Source organism: Lampris incognitus, chromosome 11 (assembly GCF_029633865.1).
Source record: "Lampris incognitus isolate fLamInc1 chromosome 11, fLamInc1.hap2, whole genome shotgun sequence".
NCBI lineage: Eukaryota > Metazoa > Chordata > Actinopteri > Lampriformes > Lampridae > Lampris > Lampris incognitus.
In genome coordinates, this window is record NC_079221.1 from 14691129 (window position 1) to 14713840 (window position 22712).

General features: G+C 41.6%; 1 protein-coding gene across 1 annotated transcript in view; it reads right to left on the reverse strand.

Annotated features, from left to right (window-relative positions):
* Positions 1-22712, reverse strand: part of nalcn (sodium leak channel, non-selective) — a 177576-nt gene that overhangs the window by 91922 nt on the left and 62942 nt on the right. Inside the window, exons 13-15 of the mRNA XM_056289287.1 lie at positions 12215-12406; positions 8024-8161; positions 2520-2594 (exon numbers count right to left, since the gene is read on the reverse strand). Coding sequence (XP_056145262.1) covers positions 2520-2594; positions 8024-8161; positions 12215-12406 — 405 coding nt within the window. The remainder of the gene's footprint in view (positions 1-2519; positions 2595-8023; positions 8162-12214; positions 12407-22712) is intronic.

A 22712-nucleotide genomic window follows, 5' to 3' on the forward strand; every position in this document is an offset into this window, starting at 1 on the left:
CATCCAGAAAGGGTCGGTGCGGGTGCAGGTCCCTGCTCAAACCAAGCAGCCGCACACCCAAGTCTATAAATCAAGGTCCTTAGCCCAACCTTGGGATGACCCGCAAGGTTGGGCAACCCCGGGGTTCGAACCCAGGACCTTCTTGCTGTGAGGCGACAGCGCTAACCACTGCGCCACTGTGCCGCCCAAATGGTTGATATCCGTTTGGCACCCATTACAGAGACATGCCCACTTTCTTATACACCCACACAACATAGAAACTGATAGAACATATATTTCCTGAAAAAAGGAATTGCCCTTTTTTTTCTGGGTTTTTAAAGAAGTTACGTTTAAATGTTTTTCACAGTCAAAACAAGTTCTCAACAGACATGGGCATCAGAAGAAAAATTAACTGAGCAATGTGTTATTTTCACATGTCATGAAGGCTCGCTGCCAAACCTTTTTAAATGTCCTCTCTCTGGGAAGGTGATCACCTCCAGTTATATTTATGGTTTGTCTCCGCATCTGTGACTAAAGCCATGGGAAAATAGGCAATTTTACAGTCAGTGGGTCTAATCACTCATCTGTGGGCAGGAAATAACCTGTCTAGGCGAGCTGAGACCTGCCAACATGAAACATATATCTGTATATGTAGTATATGTACACACACACACACACACACACACATATATATATATATATATATGTGTGTGTGTGTGTGTGTGTGTGTCTGTGTGTGTGTGTTGCTGTGTGTTTGATTTGACTGACTCATGAACTCATGTTCTGGTACTGTATATTGATGGATATTATCTGACGAGATGGACTTGGGAGTTCCAAATTTAGGCCTGTCTATTTTTGTAACTACATCCGAAAGACAATTTCCCCAGGAATTAGTCTGCTGGAGTGCCGCTTCGTGTGCGTTTGATGAAGGAGATGGCTTATTAAAGTTCATCCACTGAGCAGGAGGACGAGCGCCTCGGACACACAGCAGGTTCTAACTTTTACAGCTAATTGCTGCAAAAGTCATTCTTATGGGAAAAAAAGCCCAGCAGAGGTGAGAATTAAGAAATGTCAGAAATAGAGAATGCTTCCCACATGTGGGCCCTGTCACTCCCACATGGGGAAATACAAGAAAAGGTCTTTGTTTTAGTCAAAGGGCAGAAATGGATTATTACCGCCATGAAAAAGAGTTAACAGTCAGGACTACGGTCCTGTTGAGTGAATTTGCAGCCTTCCTCATAAAGACATTTTCATACAGGAACATGTCTATGCTTTACATGACTCAGCCCCATTTTAGCTTGTTTCGAAAAGAAACTCATTCACACAGAATCCTGGGATTTTCCTGGCTTTCCAACCCCAGTATTGTTGTTGAGACTCTCTTCCAGCTATTGTCTGGAAAGCTCCCTTCCACACATAAAACAACAAATCCCTGCATTTTAATTTTGTCTAACTCTGCCCTGGACTACCATCCCTCCTTCATCATTGACTCCTCCAGTTTGCAGAATAGACAGACTATTCATTCTGATGTGTTGCTGCTATGTGTTGACTGTATTTACACTGCATGCTGTCGTTTTTTTCCCTGTTAATACATCAGCGGCTCAACACTGCAGCTAAAGTTTGGCAGATTTAGGAGGAAGATTTGACCACTGGAACACATTTCAATCCAACTTTTTTATGTAAATTTCATTGTTTCAAGTGACAAACAGCTTGATGGAAATGGCAAGTATTGAATACGATCCCAAAAATTTGCAAGAAATGTTTACATGCTTGCTTGAGGTTGACAGACTCATTAGTCAATAAAAGGGAATGTGATGAATTGCGATTGGTCCGAATTAAAAAAAGAAAGGTCTAATCATGTGATAAGAATTTAATCACATGATCAGCTGTTTTTTCAGCTGTTGACATATGGACATAAGATGAACGAGCCTTTGTTCGGGGTTTTATTTACTTAAACAGAGCTAATGCATACTCAGATTTGCTTGTATAATTTCATTTTTTGTGACTTTTAATTATTAGTGTGATTTGTTATGAAGTTGGATGGAAACATGACTACTAACAACACACAAAAAAAAAAAAGCTGGAAAAATGCTGTTCCAAGGAGAGATTTCCTGGGACACTGACCCTAGGCCCATTTCAGAACTCAGTAAAAACCAGGGATTTCAACTGGGTGTAAAGGAGGAGCATGCTTTTTGGTTGAAATGTCCATCACTGAAAGAATTAACATTCTAGTCAATTTGCATCATAAAAATTATTTTAAGATCATTGTTCACCTAACAAATAAAACATAACTCAGTACTAAACACAGAGGTGTTTAACAACTCTACTGACCGCAGTTTGACTGGCGCCATCTGTTTCTAAAGTTCAAATGTCAAGTGACAGTGAGTGGGAATATAAATGGTGAGAGAAGCATGTGGGAATTACACTGCTGTCCGTGGAGTGGATTCAGTCTGACCACCGTCACATCACCACATGAGCAGCCATCTTGTTTTAGGTACAACGCGTGTGTGAATATCAGCCTGGGTGGAAACATTTGCTCTTACCTGTTTAAGCTTCTTCAGGTCTTCATCCAACTCGAGATTATCCAGGATTACAGCCACGAAAAGACTGAGCAGAATCTGAAAGGCAATACATGGGAGACTATGAGAACATAAGGTACGTCTGCGCACAGCAATTAACTCTTTCACATTATCATTATCATCATCATCATCATCATCATCACAATACTATATACAACCCTATGTACACACACTCACACACTACACACACCCCAACCCTGCAGCACAACGGACATTAATCCACTGCACCTACCCTAATAATTGTGTGCAAAATTCAATGCTAAGATTTTCGTTGGGAGTGATGAAGAAGAACAGGATTAGGAATAAGTATATTAGAGGGATAGCTCAGGTTGGACAGTTTGGAGACAAAGTAAGAGAGGCGAGATTGAGATGATTAAAATGGTTTGGACATATACAGGGGAGAGATGTTGGGTATATTTGGAAAAGGATGCTGAAGATGGAGCTGCCGGGCAAGAGGAAAAGAGGAAGGACAAAGAGGAGGTTTACGGATGTGGTGAGGGAGGACATGCAGGTGGTTGGCATGATACAGGAAGATGCAGAGGACAGGAAGAGATGGAAATGGATGATTCGCTGTGGTGAGCCCTAACGGGAGCAGCCAAAAAGAGGAGACTTACCCTCATTATCACTACTACTACTACTACTATTACTTTCAGCTGCTCCTGTTAGGAGTCGCCAGAGCGGATCATCCGTTTCCATTTCTTCCTGTCCTCTTCATTTTCCTCTGTCACACCAGCCACCTGCATGTCTTCCCTCACCACATCCATATCCTTCCTCTTTGGTCTTCCTCTTTTCCTGGCAACTCCATATTCAGCATCCTTCTCCCAATATCCCCAGCATCTCACCTCCACACATGTCCAAGCCATCTCAATCTTGCCTCTCTTGCTTTGTCTCCAAACCGTCCAACCTGAGCTGCCCCTCTAATATAATCGTTCCTAATCCTGTCCTTCTTCGTCACTTCCAGTGAAAATCTTAGCATCTTCAATTCTGCCACCTCCAGCTCCGCCTCCTGTCTTTTCATCAGTGCCACTGTCTCCAAACCATATAACATAGCTGGTCTCACAACCATCTTGTAAACCTTCCTTTATTATTACTGTTTCTCACAACCATCTTGTAAACCTTTTTATTATTACTGTTAGCAAAATGTCTTTAAGTCATGCCTCCCTTACTTCCTGTTGCTATGTCCATCAAAATTTAAACTTTAATATGAACTTTATGACTGGTACGGGGTTAAACTGTTTAAATCACAGCTCAACACAGTAAATAGACTGAGTTGACTGTGGATAACTGACCTTTAAAATAGATGCAGGTCTGTCTGTTGATGACTTATTTATCAAAGATCAAGTTAAATCACTTTACTTCAGTCAGGAAAGTTTTATATTGTTAATATTAATGTTAGGAGTCATTTTTTCATCTTCAGAATCATCATTTGTTTTGTTATAACTCTTTTAGCGCCCCCTCTCTGAACACAGACAAATCTCAGGTGGTTGAGTTCACAAGACCCTTTACCGATAGCTAGCTAGCTCAGTAACTAGCATGATGTTGCTAGGCAACTATTCTAAAAAAGACCGACTGACAGACTGGTGATGACAATTCATCGACTGTCCTGTCAAATCAGAGTATTAGATAATGTCATTTATTACCAGAAGCTGATTGGTTTTCTGAAATAGTGTCATTATGTTGACAACCAAAGCGAAAAGTTTCTCTAGGGGCTTTAGTCAGATTTGACAACAATGGCAATTCTTACATTATGGGTAACTTACGTTAACAAACCCTCTGTTAAAAAATATGAGATTGGAAAACATGATTTTCATCAGATTGGATGTTAAAGTTAAAATTGCTTTCTTCCACAAAGTTTAATCCATAGAAAAAACACCACTGAATGGCAGATTTGGAATTAGGAAACTAATGATAAATAATTTGACCTCCCATCACACAGGATGACATTAATCCATTTCACAACTTCGCCAACACCGTTTTCCATAGATTATCTTTTTATTAATCTAGCATCATCTACCGCATCATAACTATCTTATTAATGTTACCATTAAGTCAAACACAAGTGTATTTGAAAACTTACTTGGCTTAAAAAAAAAAAATTCTAAGAACTGAGACATAAGATCCGGCATATCATTTAATGAGATCTCCTCCTCCCTTTTTTTCTCCCCAGTGGTATCCGGCCAATTGTCCTACTCTTCCGAGCTGTCCCGGTCGCTGCTCCACCCCCTCTGCTGATCCAGGGAGGGCTGCAGACTACCACATGCCTCCTCCGATACATGTGGAGTTACCAGCCGCTTCTTTTTACCTGACTGTGAGGAGTTTCATAGCATGGGAGGGTCACACTATTCCCCCTTCCCCCTGAACAGGAACCCCGACTGACCAGAGGAGGCACTAGTGCAGCGGCTAGGACACATACCCACATCTGGCTTCCCACCCGCAGACACAGCCAAATGTGTCTGTAGGGACGCCCAACCAAGCCGGAGGTAACACGGGGATTCAAACCGCCAAGCCTTGTGTTGGCAGGCAACGGAATAGCCCGCCACGCCACCCGGATGCCCTCATTTATGAGATTTGCTCTATATTTGGTTTAGTTAATTCATCCACTCTGGAGGATCTGTTGTGTGTCTGGAGTTCAGTGTGAGTCATCCAGAGAGTCTATGGGCATTTTGAAACTCTACTGGAAACGATGGCTAACCACGTAAATGTCAGCAGGCCTCGTTCGTCTGACTCTCTATTACTGAGATCAGATGTACCACTTGAGAGAGAGGTGGAAAAGGCTGTGAAACTAATTTGACTTATAACAAACAGCTTGCTGATTATCTATTACACCTCCATTTTCCCTGCATTCATGAAGAGCATCACTGACCATAGTAAGAGTGAAATATTTAAAGGAAAAGTCACTGTTTTTCAACTTTATCGCCTTAAATCGGTCCTCAGTAAGGATGTCAGCATATTTGTCTAGTCACTCTGTGCTGTGGATAGGTTGAAAATTTCAGACTAATGAGAAATACCAGTTGTTTCTATAACTGATGATTCTCAGTCATGAATCCAGGACAGAACAGGCACAACAGATAGGAATTGAACCATAACCAGAAAGACTTTCAACTACAGACTCTTTCTTTAAGATTGTGTTACTTTTAAAAAGTAGAAATGACCGGCCAAGGCGATATTTTGGTGGAGTCTACCTGAAATTGAGTGACAGGAAGAGCAGAGGCTTTGAATCTTAAGCTGTATTCCACTGATGTAGGAAATTGGAAAAAATCCAACTAACCTCCTACTCGAAAACTCAGAAAAGCACAGTCAGAATTTCGAACATGGCGTGTCACCCTCCTGTCTGAAAGTCTTTGCTGACCAACTGGCCCACATTTTTCACACTCATCGTCAACAGATCACTGGAGCTGTGTGAAGTCCCCTACTGCTTCAAGAGCTCCACGATCATCCCGGTCCCCAAGAAACCTTGTATCACAGGATTAAATGACTACAGACCCATTGCCCTAATGTCTGTGGTCATGAAATCCTTCAAGAGACTGGTGTTGGCTCACCTGAAGGAAATCACAGGCCCCCTGATCGAACCCCTGCACTTTGCCTACTGAGCGAACAAGTCAGTGGAGGATGCAGTCAACATGGGATTTCACTCTGCAATAATCTAATCTGTTTTCTACACATCTATCACTGTCTGGTTTGAATCGGCCATCAAACAGGACAGAGACAGACTACAATGGACAGTTAAGTCTGCAGAGAAAATCATTGGTTCCAACCTGCCCTCCATTCAGGACTTATACATTTCCAGAGTCAGGAAACGGGCAGGCAACATCACTGCAGACCCATCACACCCTGGTCACAACCTGTTCCAACTCCTCCCCTCTGGTAGGCACTATAGAGCAATGTACACCAAAACAACCAGATATAATAAGTTTATTTCTGCGGCCTGTCATTCAAATGAATGCTTACCATTATCAAATAAATCCAACCACGTTTCATCTCCATCTACCTCAGACATGTATTTAAATAACCTGGTAACATTTATTTCAGCATCTATGATATATTCTCTGCACCATTGCACTTTATTGCCTCTTATTTCACCTGTATGTTATAGTCAATCCCTGTGTATATATCTGAAAATTGTTGTGTTGTCGTGGAGACAGCACATATATTGGCCAAGCCTTCCCTTTCATTGTCAGCCCTTTAAGAGATAATGGTGCTCTAAAAGCTGCCAACCTACAGCACAATGTATCTGTAAGTCGGAGGAGTGTCATGTTGAGAACTGCTTTGGCCGAATGAAGTGCACATGGAGGCGCATACAAGACCAGCAAAACACCAGAATGGACGTTGTGGACAAACTGATTGTGGCAGCATGCACACTACATAACATGCGTATGGGTTCTGTGCATGAGTGCGAAGAACATCCCCATGGCATCACAAGGGAGGACGATAGTAATGAGTGAAAAAATACAGCTGGTCGTTACACCAATGTTGAGTTCATGTACTGCCCATCTTAATTTTTGTTAACAGAACTAAAAAAAATTATGCTAATTGACTGCTGCCTTATCCTTTTTTTTTTTGGTCCATATTGGGAAATTCCATCCTCTTCATATCTGCACTACACAAAAAGCCCCAAGTGACGTATTAGGAGCTAATTTCCACCATTCAATACATTTCCTTGCATCACTGCCTATTTATTCGTCACACTTCCACAAATTGCAAATTTTGTGTAATTGAGGTAGGAAGCTTGCACAAAGATTAGAAAGATTACAAAAATTAGAAAGGTATGTTCAACTGGTATAACTCACCAAAACTGCAGTGAAACTCACATTTATCTTGGCCTGGTCCAAAGTCATTACTTATTATTCGCATAACTCAAAAGTCACAGTAACTGTTATAAATAATAATATCAAAATAAAATCATGAAATGCCTGGTGAAGCTTGGATAAAAAGAAAAACTTCTGGCAAGTTTTCCAACATTTCACAGGTAGCCTCAAAAATAAAAATTAAGAGTTAAATCACTTGTTCTGAGAAGCTGGCACAAGGTGAAGATCGCATATAGCCTGACACTACTGTTACTCGACTACTCTGCTGCTTCATAGACCTTTAACGTGAACAGTGATGGTCATGCGCCAATGACTGCTGGGATAGGCTCCAGCATCCCCGTGACCCTGACAGCAGGATAAGCGGTTTGGATAATGGAATGGAATGGAATGAACTTGAACATCCACTAACATCTGTAGTGACAGTGAAATTTTTGTTTAGATAAGAAAAAGTTGTAACTGTCAGTAGATGCCAACCTTGTCTTGAGTGTGAATGACTCATTCAGATGCAAAGACAGAACTATGGGGGAGTCAGAACCGGAATGGGATCTTGACACCAAAAATCCACTCAGAGACCAAAAAACCCAAACTCTCTGGAGTAAATATCACCTCCACTGCTGCAGACAGTCCTAAAATCTAACTTTTGAGGTAGGGCGAGTTTCTTACCAGCGTTGCAAAAAGATGGTAGAGGATGAAGTAGATGGCCACTACAGGAGCCCACATGTGACCCACAGCTACCAGCGTCTGGTCCATCACGTCCACCCACCCCTCCTGGGTCAGGATCTGGAACATGGACATGAATGCCTGCGGGGCAGAACGGAGGGGTTAGCGGAGGGAGGAGGCATGGGTGGGTAATCAAGTCGAAGCCGTAGGGGGAAAAGGCCAGAGAGGAAAGAGAGAGAGTGTGTGTGTGTGTATGTGTGTGATACAGAGAGGGAGAAAGAGAAGAGGCAAAGGGGTAGAAGGGGAGAGAGATTTGACATTTAAAACACACTTTTCCACAGAGCAAATGTCACACACCTGATGCACACACCACATCCCCTCCAGACAAGCTCTGTCTATCTGGCTCCTGTTTCTGGGTGTTTGAGAGCTTTTGAAACATTCACCACAGTGGAGAGAGAGAGATGCACAATGGGGATGGGAGACCTTTTTTTTTTGTTGTTCTTTTTGCTATTATTTTCACTATGTCCTGCTGCCTCCTTATCGCCGTGTGGTGGACGCGGATAGATTTTGTGTGTGTGTGTGTGTGTGTGTGTGTTTACGAGAGTCACGTCAGTTCCCTCCACACCCAGTATCTGTGGAACAGTGAAGGAGGCGAGGCAAGGCAACTTTATTCATATAGCACATTTTATACACACAGTAGACTCAATGTCCTTCACATAAAAAAAAATACAATAAAAAAAGGATTTCAAAAGTAATTCATAAAAAGACATTTAAATTAAAGAATAAAATCAAAATGTAATGCAAGGTTTTACAGCTTTGCAAAAGTAAAGGGGGAAGAGGATGGAGAGGATAGAAGGAGGGATGGAGCTGATGAGAGAGAAAAGGGCTTGTGAGCAGTGAGAAATCAAAGGAGGGCCACACATCTGTCAGTATGTTAAACCCTCCATCACTTGTATGCACAGGCCTCCCATCGCCTGTCTACTGCTTTCCTCTTTCTAGATAGCATATGAGATTATTATTATTTTTAATTTATTCAATTATTTTTTTTATCTTACTTTGTGCAGAATAAACGAGCACAAAATGATCCCAATTCACTTTTTTTTTTCTAAAAGCGGAGGAGTGAGCGGTTAGTTGGATGGAGTGCATCGCTGTCATTACCTGAAAGATGATTTTAAAAGTAGACATGATGTCCTGTCTCACAGGCAAATCATTCAAATATGACTCAGCTCATTTAAAGCTTCTAAAATACGCTGAATAGAAACTTTTTGTCACATGTGAACATTGCCTGTCAATACAGCAGATGGTTATTACTATGAGACTGCTGTTAAAGCCACACTCAATATCCTCAATACATTCACTTTCCTCTATTTTCCTTTATTTATGTGAGCTGCCGTAACGTGTGAATTTCCCCGATGGGGATCAATAAAGTTTATCTCATCTTATCAACATAATGGTTACGTAGTTAATACAACAAATGCTCATCTGGTCAAACCTATTTGAGGTGTATTCAGCGACATGACACCAGAAACCAGCAGCCCACATGAACGCAACACAGCCAATAATGTGGCACTGTTCACCAACTGCTAGCGAGGGTATGTTGGCTGAATGGAAATACTTTCCCCACAGGACACACACTGTATGTGGACAATTACAATTAAAGACCAGTCTCCTATCCTTACCCTGTTCTGAAAGGATAATGCCATCTTTTTTACTATCTGGGTCTTACTTTCATAGTTTTTTCTATCATACATATCAGTTATGATTTCATTTAACTCACTGGTTTCATTTTGTAGATTTTGGACATGGAACCACCGCTGGACTCAGTTTTACAAAGGCATCTTATTGGACAACTGAACACCCTGGTTCACCCTGCAGGAAGTAGCAGCCTATACTTACCGTATGTAGTAGTAACATCCATAAACTAGCTGGCCAGCACAATAGAGAAGCCATAGATGATGGACAATCATGGACACAGTCTGACTGACACACTGGGTTCGGGTTGTTTAAAGAACACATTTACAGCCTCTGAAAATTTGGCTTAAAATAGTAAAAATGCATAAATGATATCAAAGTTGAGGGTCTCATTAAGTATCCAAAAAAATCTGAGTGAAAAAAAAAAAACGTTCATAACTATTAGAAAACTTAGTCCAATAAACAGCTCATTTTGCTGTGTAGACCATTTGTCAAGACTGTGTAGGCGTAGCAGATCACGTTTTGATTGACATCTCCCTCATTTTGATAGACATCTCCCTGGCTTCGCCTACGTGGCAACAATCACCGGGTGCATTCCTTTTCCTACAGCCGGGTCACAGTCCGGCGAGAAGCGATGACGAGCGGCAGGGGAGCGGCATATCTCCTAAATAGAGGTGAACACATTTGTTGACGGGAGGATGCGTCGCCTTAAAAAAAGCGTGGATCTGTCAGAGTGATCGAGGTTTATTGTGTCATTAATCACTGACGAGATAACGAAGCCAGAGAGATGCAACGCATTACGCAGATACACCGCTTATTCATCAATTTAAGATCGCATTGCTGCTTGGCATGATGGACCCTGTTGTGTTTGTATCAGACATGTGGTCGAGGTAGGCAGACATGCCGCTTTCGCCGGTTGAATTCAGCATGGCATCCAGCATATGCGCTGGCTCAGACGTCTTTTAAACGGTGTGCAAACTCTGCCTACTCAGCGCACCACAGCTGTACGCCAGTGTGGTAATGGTGCAGACCAACACACAGCAATGGCGCAAGGGACAATCAGCATAGTCCAGCCATATATGTCTGAGCCGTCTGATTCAGAATCAGAGGATGAAGCAGAAGCTGAGGTGGGTGTTTTTAAGATTGGCTTGCAGAAATAAGTGAGTAATTTTCATAATAAATGTCCGAGCATAACCATGCCCAATTCAAACCCGATATCAGGAAAGTTCATGTAACGGGGGCAGTCCTATGCTGGTCAGCCTGCTGCATGCCCGTCACCCTCATCATTAGCTCTGCGTTGTGTTCTAGTTGGGTGGGGCCCCAGGTGTTGTGGGGGGCCCTCAGTCTCTCATCATCATCATCATCATGATCAAGGAAGGAGGGGGGACACACAGGACTCTATTTGGCCCACCTTGCCATTTATTTTGGTTTCAAACCCTTCGACAACCGTCCAGTCCTCCAGCGGGAGCGGTGTTTCTTACGGACGTGGGGGTCGAAGTTCAACCACTGCCCGGACTCCACTCGTGTGCGTTAGAAGTAGAAACCGTCCACGGGACTCCGATGTAAGAAAGGATAAACAAGTATTTTATCCCACAGCTTGCAGTATCTTCTTACAGGGATACTCAAGGTTACGTTCTCCTCAACCAGCAAAACTGTCCCACGGTAAGAAACACGTGTGGCTCGGCTCGATTGCTGCTTGAGACTCCTCCCACAAATCAAAAATGGCCTCTCCCGCGTTCCCTCTTCCGTGTACCCACAAGACCTCTCTCTTAAAGCGACAGTACACGTATATGACGGTCGTTGGAAAACATACATAAAAGTAAATAATGACATAAAATAAAATGTAGTAAACACAAATAACAGCACACAGACAGGATTTGGTGATATTTCATACTCAAACAAAATAAAATAAAAACATTAATTTTAACCTGGTTACATTCACAAAAACATAAATGACGATATGTAGAATTTGGATTGAAACTAATTTCTAATATGTTTTAGATGCTTACTATTATGTACATAAGACCTTAAATTAAATAGTTGGAAGGCTATTTTGGATTTGGGGTTTCCAGTGGCTTTAAGACTCCTGTTCTGTTGTCCCACTAGACAGCGCTGTAAAGCTGAGTACAGCGGTGAGTCAACGTTGGTCCCGTGTCCAAAATGTATAATATGAAGTCAGTGAGTAAAACGATATCATAACTGATATGCAAAATGGTAAAAACTACCAAAATAAGACCCAAGTTGTAAAAAAACATAAATTATCCTTTAACCACACCAAAGTCATACCTTAACTTAACCATATCTAATCTAACAGTTCTACAGATTTGAAATATTGTTGAAATTAATTATATACATGTGACCCAACGTTGACAATGTTTTTTTTGTGTATGTCTGTCTGTATGTATGTATGTCAATGTATTTTTGAAACTGCAGTTAAGTTGTATTGTGTATTCTTTCTGTGAGACTTTGTTGTCCACTGGGAACAGTATGGCGTTATCTTACCCTGGGGAAGGTGGTGAAGCGGTCCAAGTCCTCCACGAAGCAGAACATCTGCAGGCTGATGGCCGACATGACGATAAGTAGACTGGCGGTGAAGACCACCAGGCTGCCCAGCTTCTTGCCAGGACCAAAGATCTTATAGACAAAGTCCTCCAGAGCCGGGGAGATCTTTATCAGACGCACCACACGGAGCACCTGAGTGGAAAGAGCATGACGAAGAATCACCTGACTTTAAAGTGAGGGAAACTCAGAGAAGGAAGTCTGTGCAAACCTTAAAAGATGTTGAGGGGTGGTCACAATTATAGAAAAGTGTGCAAACATTTGCCGATCATTCACAACCATCCAAAAACATGCAAGGGGTGAAGGAATAGCATCATTTCTGGTTGAAAAGGAATGCCATCCCTTTGCCTTTGCATAAAGTCTATTGTGAACTTTGACCTGCAAATTCATCCTATAAGCCAATAAAAATCTTTTTGGATGATCTTGATGAAATCCAAAAATGGAGGAATCCCTCATCTTGGTTTATCACACTACCCAGAGCTCTACAATGTGGTTTTGCCCAAGTATATATACAAAAGATGTGCGTGGGGCCTGTGAGTGGCAGCAGAGCCTGTCTGCTACCCGGAGGCACTACGATACGTCACGGATCTCAGACACCAGAACTTATCAGGATTAAGCTTGTGCACTCACAGGTGGACACGTCACATGCACATACACACTGTTAGCATCTGCCTCACACACTCCCTGCAAATCTCTCTGGACCACATCCTTCTTCCTAGTCCTTTTTCCCTTTTTTTCCCCGTCTTCTCCTTTATCGCTGTAACTGCTATCCTAAACTGATATCGATAAGCTCGATTTAATTAAGTTTTGTCAAACACATGCCAGTGTCTGTTTCTAGTATGTCTATGTCTTATCAGATACATGTTATCGTGTTTTGTTTTGGAGTTTCCTTGTTTCACTTGTGGTGATTGTCCCCCTCTTGGAAAAGCGATGCTGATTGGTTGTTTACCTGATCAAACATGCTGGAGAGGGGGACCAGTGGCAGCTATATATGCATAACAAAAACCCTGTGCTCTTGTCATCCCACAGATCATCCAAAGGACAGAGTTATTGCACGCGGTTCTTGATAATTAATAAAAATTGCCAAGGCTGGATTACAGACCAGGCATGCCGGGCGAGTGCCCCGGGGCCCCAGACCATGAGGGGCCCCAAAAGGTCAGGGGTATTGTGTTCAAGTATAGTAGGGATCCCCAATCATACCCTACAAGGGACGTTTGTTCCAACCCTGCATCGCGATGCAGGGCCCAAGCTAGTCTCTATTGATGCGGGGGCCCCAAGCTACAGTCTCTACTGATGCAGGGCCCCAAGCTACAAATTCTCTATTGATGTGGGCCCCCAAGCTACAGTCTCTACTGATGCAGGGCCCCAAGCTACAAAGTCTCTATTGATGCGGGGCCCCAAGCTACAGTCTCTACTGATGCAGGGCCCCAAGTTACAAAGTCTCTATTGATGCTGTGAGCTGCTATTCTCATCTCTGTTTGCTTGTTTTGTGATTCAAAATCGTGTTGTACTTTGTAGTCGCCATCCGAATCCCATGCAGATTGGCATAGCGTCAACTATCATGTTGGGTATTTGCATTAGTTTTACATATAACAATGTTTAGTATTGTTTGCATAGCCTATCTGACAGGGTGGGGGGGGGCAATGGACGTGCGTGAACTGGGGCCCCGTGGTGGGTTAATCCGGCCATGAAGATTGCCTTTGCAATAAAACCAATAGTAGAAACTGACAATAATAATAATAATAATAATAATAATAATAATAATAATAATAGAACCTGAACTCCACTTGCAGATGAACTCTATCTAGGACACATTGGCATGCAAATTCCCTGTGTTGTATGCAAAGACTGCCGACAGCACAGGTTAAAAAAAAAAGAAAAAAGATGCAATCTGTCTTTCTTTCAGCTGTGTGGACTTGATGGTCATGTTTTTTCTGTATGAATTGATGATGCTACAGGTGAAAGCATGTCTCCCCGTCTCTTTGATAGCGGAGCTGCTAACCAAACTTTCAAAATGGCACCAACACATCCTTTCCTATACATAACGTCATCTCCTTTACCCCAGCGAAAAGTGAATAACAAATCACAAACCTTCCTGTAAATGTGATCAACCCATTACACAACGTCATGATATGTCCGCAGAATCCTCTTCTAATTTTCAATTAGGGAGCATTATACAAATTTGCATCAACAGACACAGGCAATGGAGGAAGGGAAGGATGTTGTTAAATGGTCTTATGGTAGGAAAAGAAAAAAGAGGTTTAAAAAAATAAACCAGATGTATAATAAAAGAGATACAATACTGATTTGAAGACAGAGTGCATTGATTGTTTCTCTGGTAATAATAAGGGGATGTCTTGCTTTGTCATTGGCCTCAGTCTCCAAATCTCTTCCTGGTGACAACATCCTCCCAAAGGCAATGTATCTTGCTTGTGTTTCGATCAAGGAGCCAGAAAGAGGCTATCGATCGAGAAATGCACATTCCGAAGCCTCTGGCCCAAGATTTCTCTTCACACTTCCGCTGGAAGCCAATGCAGTTTGCCCTGTAGAAATGTTCTGCAAGCGGATACGGTGGTGAGGTGCAGGGATGTTGTTGCCTGGCACGGAATGTCACCAAAATTTCTGCCCGGCTCACTTTCTTTATTCTGTTGTTATCAAATTAAGACTACACACACACACACACACACACACACACACACACACACACACACACACACACACACACACACACACACACACTTCCATTACACTATGCTTGCCAGTAGTCAGTTTCTCTGTGGTAATTATCTTCTTTAACACTAGAACGACCGGGATTTCACTCCTACCTAAAACGACCATGGGCGGTCAAAATGATCACTGGTTTTTAAACTCTATATTCTGTCAAGATAAATAACCAATTGAGATATTAATGTATTGCATATGTTAGCATGTCTGTTAGGAAATGACTGACACCAAAATTAACATTTTAACAACTATAATACTATTTTTAAACAATTTAAACTTCAGAGAGACATTGTTGAACTTGAATAGCAAAGTAGAAAAGTGAAAATATTACCTGAAAAACAAAACGGAACACACATATTGCTAATCTAACAAGCGTAACAAGTCTATAAAACATGAAATGTAAAAAAAAAGAAGAAGAAAAGAACTGAAAATAAATACTGAAACAGTCCCAAACAACGACCGGAACTTAAACTCTATATTCTGTAAAGATAAATACCCAAATGAGATATTAATGCATTACATGTTAGTATGTCTGTAAAGAAACGACTGACACCACAATGAACATTTTAACAACTTTAATACTATTTTTAAACTATTTTAAATGACTGCTGTCCAACGCCTGTAAATACTGCAACGCCTCGGTGGTAGTCATGGTGTGTCTGTAACGGCGTCCGTAACCAGACATGTTGGAAATAATCAAAAATCAAGTTTAGGTCTGTCTCTTGATATTGTCTAGTAGGCCCTGTTAAATTGTTCCTTACATCTCTGTAATCCATGTGTGATGTCATGGCCTGTATTTGTGTTAAAGGAAAATAAAAACTACTGATCATAAAAAAAAAAAATCAAGTTTAGACTGTTACTCTGCACTGGAGAACGCTAGTGTGTTTCTAGGACAGAGCAACAAACTTCGCAAAGGAAATGACGCGACCAATACACGTCATAAATAGTGACATGACGCGCACGATCAAGTGCAAATTATGAGCCATCTTTTTGACGACTCATGGTCATTTTAGGTAGCTCTTATAACTTTTTTGTGCAATTGATTTAAAACTCATTTTATTGCAAATATATGCAATTTTAGGAGCATTCAGGGAGCGGCAGGTCTGTACCCTTTTTTCCCCACAAAGTTATTAAACTTTGAAAATCCAAAATGGTCATAAGGACCGGCTTGGTCATGCTAGTGTTAAAAAAAGAAGGTAGTGTGGAAACACAAGAAGTCTCATCCCGTGAGGAGCCACCTTTCAGCTCATTGAAACTTAGGAATGTGAATCAATCTTTAAGGAAAAAGACTTGTGAATGTGAAAGTTGACATGTTGTGGTCACTGGGTTATAAGACATCCACCAAAATACCAGTGTTGCAACTCTCCTGTGTGGATTTATTATGAGACAAAGTCACATTTTACCCACAAAATAACTATCAGAGGACTAGAGATTATTCTTCTGGAAATCTGTAATTCTATGGCACCGTAAAGTGAAACTGTGTTACACTATGAATTTTGCTTTTCACTGAGAATGAACACATTCATATTCACATTTCCCTGATGGGGGTTTAGTAGGTGAGTATATAAAATGGAGTATCATTATCAGAGGTTTTACCAAAAACTAAAATTTGATACCAAAATCCAAGGGTAACATGTCATAAACAAAAGCAAAATGGTTTGATCTACTGCATTTTTCAGCACATGGAAGCCTGTATTTCTTGAACAGTGGGAAAAAAACCTGATTCTATCGCAATTATTTTTCCCATTGACTCCAAACTAATGGTGTAAATCTGTACTGTTAAGTAAAAGTAATGCCTAGGTACTTGGTATTGGACCATACTTAAAGATTCGTACTTACAACTGGTATCAGCAGTGAAAAAGTGATAACGGTGCGTCCTTATTAAGGATAAAACACTGTAAATGAATGGCTACCACCAGTACTCCATGTCTACACCAGAGTGATGGAGACAAACGTGGTCCATTTCTCGAAAGGAGAACAGTATTACTAAGAACAAATATAATGGGAGGTGATGAAGGGGAGCTGCTGACTTACCATGAGGACAGCTATTCATTTTACAGTGGCGGTTCTCTATATGGCTGATCAATAAGAGATGAGTTTGCCAAAAATTAGATGGAAGTACAACCGATGAAGGACAAACTCTTTCCTTTCTTTATGACCCCCATCCGAGGCCAGAGAAAATAAATCAATGGTTTGCCAAATGCCAGATAACTCTTAGCATGAGATGGTTATGTGGAAAAATGCTCATCTATACTTCTCTCTTTTAGTACCGAACACTGACACACACTCTTCGCTTTGCTCTTTGATTTTCCGAGTTTTCCTACTTCTTTGTCACTTTTTGTTACTTCTCCAGGAACAGTACTCAACTCTAACAACTAGATTATCTGTAAAAGTGACCAAGGTTTTCACAGAGTTTCCAGAATTCCTCTCTTTGAAGAGAAGAGACAATCTGTCCACGGCTCTGAGGGTGAAACGCAATGAGTCCCGCTGCCCTTGGGAACCAGTTTAGCTTTTCTTTGTGGAGATTGTTTTCATTTCTGATCATGAAATATGAGGAATTAATGTGAATAAATTAACATTTGAGGCACTGGAATATACTAACTAGACTGAGGTTTCAAAAGACGTCCGACGGAAAGACTTCTGAAGGTAGTGACATTCACTTAGGGGTGACGACCCATTGACAAATTAAATAAAAAATAATGTCAAATGAATGTCAGGGAACAACTTGGCAACTTGACAGAATCAAGTTGAACATAGTTGTACAGTACAATAGGAGAGACGTGAAATAACAGCAAACAGTGATCCTATTCAGGGAGGGAATGACATTCACATAAGAGTGATGACCAATTGACAAATGAAATAATGGATAATATCAATTGAATGACAGTAAACAATTTGACAACTTGACAAAACCAAGTTGAACAAAGTTGTGACTACAATAGGAGAGACCTGAAATAACAGCAAATAGTGATCCTATTCAGTGAAAGTTGGACAGCTGGAGGCTTTGTTTTGCTTTGGGAAACATGCCTCCCCTCACTTCTCCTTCCACTGAATGCACCAGCTGTGCCACGCTCAGCCAGAAAATCACAGAGCTTGAAAGAAGAATTTCTATGGTCTACCAAATACAAGAGAACGAAAAACTTATTGACACTCTGATTGCTGCTTCCCAAGCTGATGTCCCGGAACTGGCTGACAATCAGATCCAGGGACATGAAGCACATTGCAGAGCGGCTTTCGGAGATAATGAGCCCCACGCTGATGACACGGTGTAGGGACCAGCGCTGCCCGTGGACTACAATACCCGTAATTCCCTACTCAACCTCACAGGTGATCTTCATCCACTTTCTCACCATATACTTTAATCACATTGGTTATAATCCAGTGACACAATTCTGCCCTTAAAACTGTGGCGGACTTGAAATTCATTCTCTCTGGCTGTGGATCATGTATACCACAAACACCCAGAGATACCCTTTCTGCAGAAGTACAAAGGGCCGCGTGTTTTCACATTACTGCTGGCCACGGTTTTATTGGAAGATAACTGAGTCCTGTGCATTCGCTAAGCAGCTGTTATAACCAGTTAAGTTTTCCTGCGAGACACACAGTTTCTACAGAAAAAGAAGGCAACCGGATCCTTTCTCATTTCTTAAATGTCAACGCAATCACAACTAAGACTCCTTCAAAATATTCAGATGACGGATTAAGCATTGAGGATTTTCAGCTGACGAATTGCCAGGGGAAAAGAGACTGTTTTCCTGAACCTGTGCCCCGCGCTGCTCGTCAGACAACAGGACACACCGCTGATCGCCGTGGATGATCAATCAAAAATAAGGCTGGTATCTGGGCATAGTTATTCTTACCGGTGTAACTGCAGAGTTTGTTTAATAGTTGGTCTGATTATCTCATGTGAGAAAAACGCTGATAGTGGAAATCATCCATGATCTACATACACACTGTGATTCACATAGGAAGTGTTGCATGGGCCAATTGTTAGTTTTTAATTTTTTCTTTTAACTTTTCTTTTGTTTGAATCTTCCCAGGTTACTTGAGAAAAGTAGTATTGTTTGAATTCATTTTGCAATGCAGTTGCGCACACGCAGCCCAACAGTTTGCTAGACAGACCATTTACCTTTCTTTGGTTCATTTGCTACTTAGTCGATTCCCTCTTTTTATTGTGTTCTGATAAATTGTTTTCACTGAAGTAAGAAGTTGTCCTGCCTGTTTTGTGACAGTATTTACTGCAGTCATCCTCCAGTAAAGTACTCCAAATTGCTGCAACATTGATTACATCAGTTTGAATGTTTCAATTATAAATATTGGACAACCAAAATTAATTATTCATAAATTTATGAGACTGATTTTATGAGACTGATTTCATAACCCAGTTGCACCTACAGTGGACACTATTCCCTGGTCCCGCCCGAACCTGCTTGAGACCAACACCACAATGGATCTGGATATGCACTATTGGCTAAACCAGGGAGCAAGACCAAAGACCTGTTCTACCCTTGCAGCGTCAAATCCTGAGCTCTGGACAGACGTCCGGGGTAAAAGAAGAGTCAGACACAACAAGCATATTTCCACTAATGTCTCACCGGAGGCTCAGCTAGAGAACAGGTATATTGTTTTGGATGAACTGACTGTCAGTGAGCACAATAACACAGCTAGCCTTAGCACCGCTAGCTCAGAAGCTAACGTTGAGACCAATGCTGCCACGGCCTGTGATACAGTTAAGCCCGTGAGGAGCATCTCTTGGCGGCACCCAAAGGTAAACAACACATCAATAGCCACTAAAGGTAATGTCACATCATCAAAAATGACAGCATCACAGCAGAACATGCACCTGACATATGAAAAAGAAGTTAATCAGGCCAGACAAGACATCAAACCAAAGACTCTGCTAGTAGGTGATCATATAATAAGAGATGTTAAAAGCAAGGTTTAGAAAACTGTCTGTCTACCCAACGCTATGGTTAGCGACATGGGCAGAACCCATCTGAAATCCTCCTCCTGCTGCCTTGATATTCTGCCAACAAGCCTTTTCAAAAATGTTTCTAACTGCATGGCCTTCTCTTCTCTCAGGTTTCTTCCCACAGACTCTGAAAACAATTATCTACACACTTCACTCATGAACAATTACACGCCTATATCAAACCTCCCATTTCTAAGAAAAATCTTTGAAAAAGCCGTTTTCCAGCAGCTGAACAACTTCTTGGCACAAACAACTGTTTTGATGTCTTCCAGTCAACATTTTGACCACACCACAGCATTGAGACTGCTCTTCTTAAGGTCTTTAATGACATCAGCTTAAACACAGACAGTAGCATAATCTTAGTCCTGGTATTATTGGATCTCAGTGCTGCATTTGACACAGTCAACTACAACATATTGCTAGACAGATTGGAAAACTGGGTGAGACTTCCTGGCAAAGCACTAAACGGATATGAATCCTACTTAAAGGTAAGGGAATACAAGGGAATAGCAAACATTCATATATGAATGTTTGTTAACTTTTAATCTTTGACCACATATCAGCTATACTAAATTTACATGGCTTGGATGGATGCTTGGGGCTTATGTGTAGCAGGTCAAAGGTAGTGCTATAAAGTGTCGTTTTGTGTGAACTAATAAAGGCCTATTATAGTTAACAACTGCAATAGTCAACAATTGTTAACTATTAGTTGATAGCAGAGGAATGGCTGGGGAACTCAATCGAGTGTAACAAGGTCTGAAGGAACGGTCCTGGAGCATTACAACAGGATGAGGGAAGACCTGACCTATGAACTCTGAACAATATGCAAGTTCTGTTATCCATTGGGATGACAGTCCAGCAATAAAGATAAGCTGCTTCCTCCAAACAGGATTTGGGAGAAACTCTGGGTATATACTATTGTGATCGAAACAAAAAGCATATTTGGGCTGCAAGGTATGAAGGGAGTGGGCTCTGAGATCAGGGCACACACTTAAGTATCTAGACTTGTGCGTCTGTTCATGAACATATTACAGTGTGACAATACTGTCAGGGATTTTTGTCTCGTTCCTCATTTAATGTCAGCGTGGAATTAAATAATTGCCACGACAATTTGGGGGCTCGCACGGGATGCCTAACTCATATTCCTCTTTGACCCACTCTCTGTATGAATTAAATCTGTGCACAGATTAAATCTGGCTGGCCAGTCTGGTGATGAGGTTGAAAAATTGCCCAAGACCCAGGAAGTCTACCTTCTCTGAGGACAGCTCGTAACCGACTCCCGGGGTGAGAAGAACTATCTGTGAGATTGCGGAAAATGGAATTGTGTCATATGGCTTTTTATTTAAATTAGGATACAGTATTGAAGACTATGGGAAGATGTCCGAAGGTAATGACATCCACTTAGGGGTGATGATCCATTGGCAAAGGAAATAATGTATAATGTCAATTGAATGGTCAGGACAGGACATTTCTGGGCAAGAGAGTGACTGCAGGATAGCAGAATGGGGAAGAAACAAAGCAAACTTTTAACTGACAAGTCTTGTCTGATGGGATGTGCGAAAATTATGTGTGAAAAATATAGTGAGGACTCCTGTAAACAGCTTTCAATGTGGGAAAAGAAATTTGGATTTCCTGAACCTGGTAGTTTTAGTGTAAATCAGCTACAAAAATTGCAGGACAAGATGGAAAAATAGGAAAGAGAAAAAGGGAAAGGTAAAGTAGATTGGAAAGCGCTGATGATGTGGAGAGAGGGGGCAGAGAAAAGAAATAGGCAAAAGAATAGTGAGAACAGATACAAAAGGGAGGGGGGACAATTAATCACTGTCCTCAGCTTTCACAGAAAGACCTGGATCGCCTCCCCATCTCAGCTGCTCATCAGAGATCCACAGACCAGCAGTAAACTGCCGCAGACTGGCAGCAGCTGCCTGTCTATATCTAGTGACCCAACAACAGCTGGCTGCAGCAGCAGATCCTGTCACATGGAGCCCAGTGACTGCCCCGCCTCCACACCAGGTGGGTACAGCTGAGGATGAAACGGACCGCTATAACTGGGCAGACAATGCCAATTATCGGCACCATGTAGGGGACTACGTGGCAGAATGAGAGACAATTTCCCAGCCACCATGAGATGGGGACAATAAAGGTTGACCTTTTAGTCAGACTGACTAGTTTTCAGAGAAAACAGCAGTCTAGCATCACCAATATATTGGGATGGGATGACAGTCCAGCAATAAAGATAAACTGCTTCCTCCAAACAGGGCTAGGGAGAAACTCTGGGTACATACCATTTTGACTGAAACAATAAGCATGTTTGGGCTACAAGGTATAAAGGGAGTGGGCTCTGAGATCAGGGCACGCACTTAAGCATCTAGGCTTGTGCATCTATTCATTAACATATTACAATGTGACAGTACTTTAAGAGATTTTTGTCTCGTGCCTCGTTTTATGTCAGAGTAGAATTAAATGATTGCCATGACAGGGTCATTAGGTAATTACAAATGTGAGCGGACTAAAATGACCTGTGGAGTTCCCCAAGGCTCCATTCTGGGGCTGCGTCTATTTAACATCTATTTGCTCCCACCAGTTCTGATATTTTTTACTACTACTACTACTACTTTTGGAGCAGTCGAAAGTAGTAGTAGTAGTAGTAGTAGTAGTAGTAGTGGTAGTAGATGCTCCCACCAGTTCAGATCATGGAAAACATATCAAATCAAGTCAATTTTATTTGTATAGCCCAATATCACA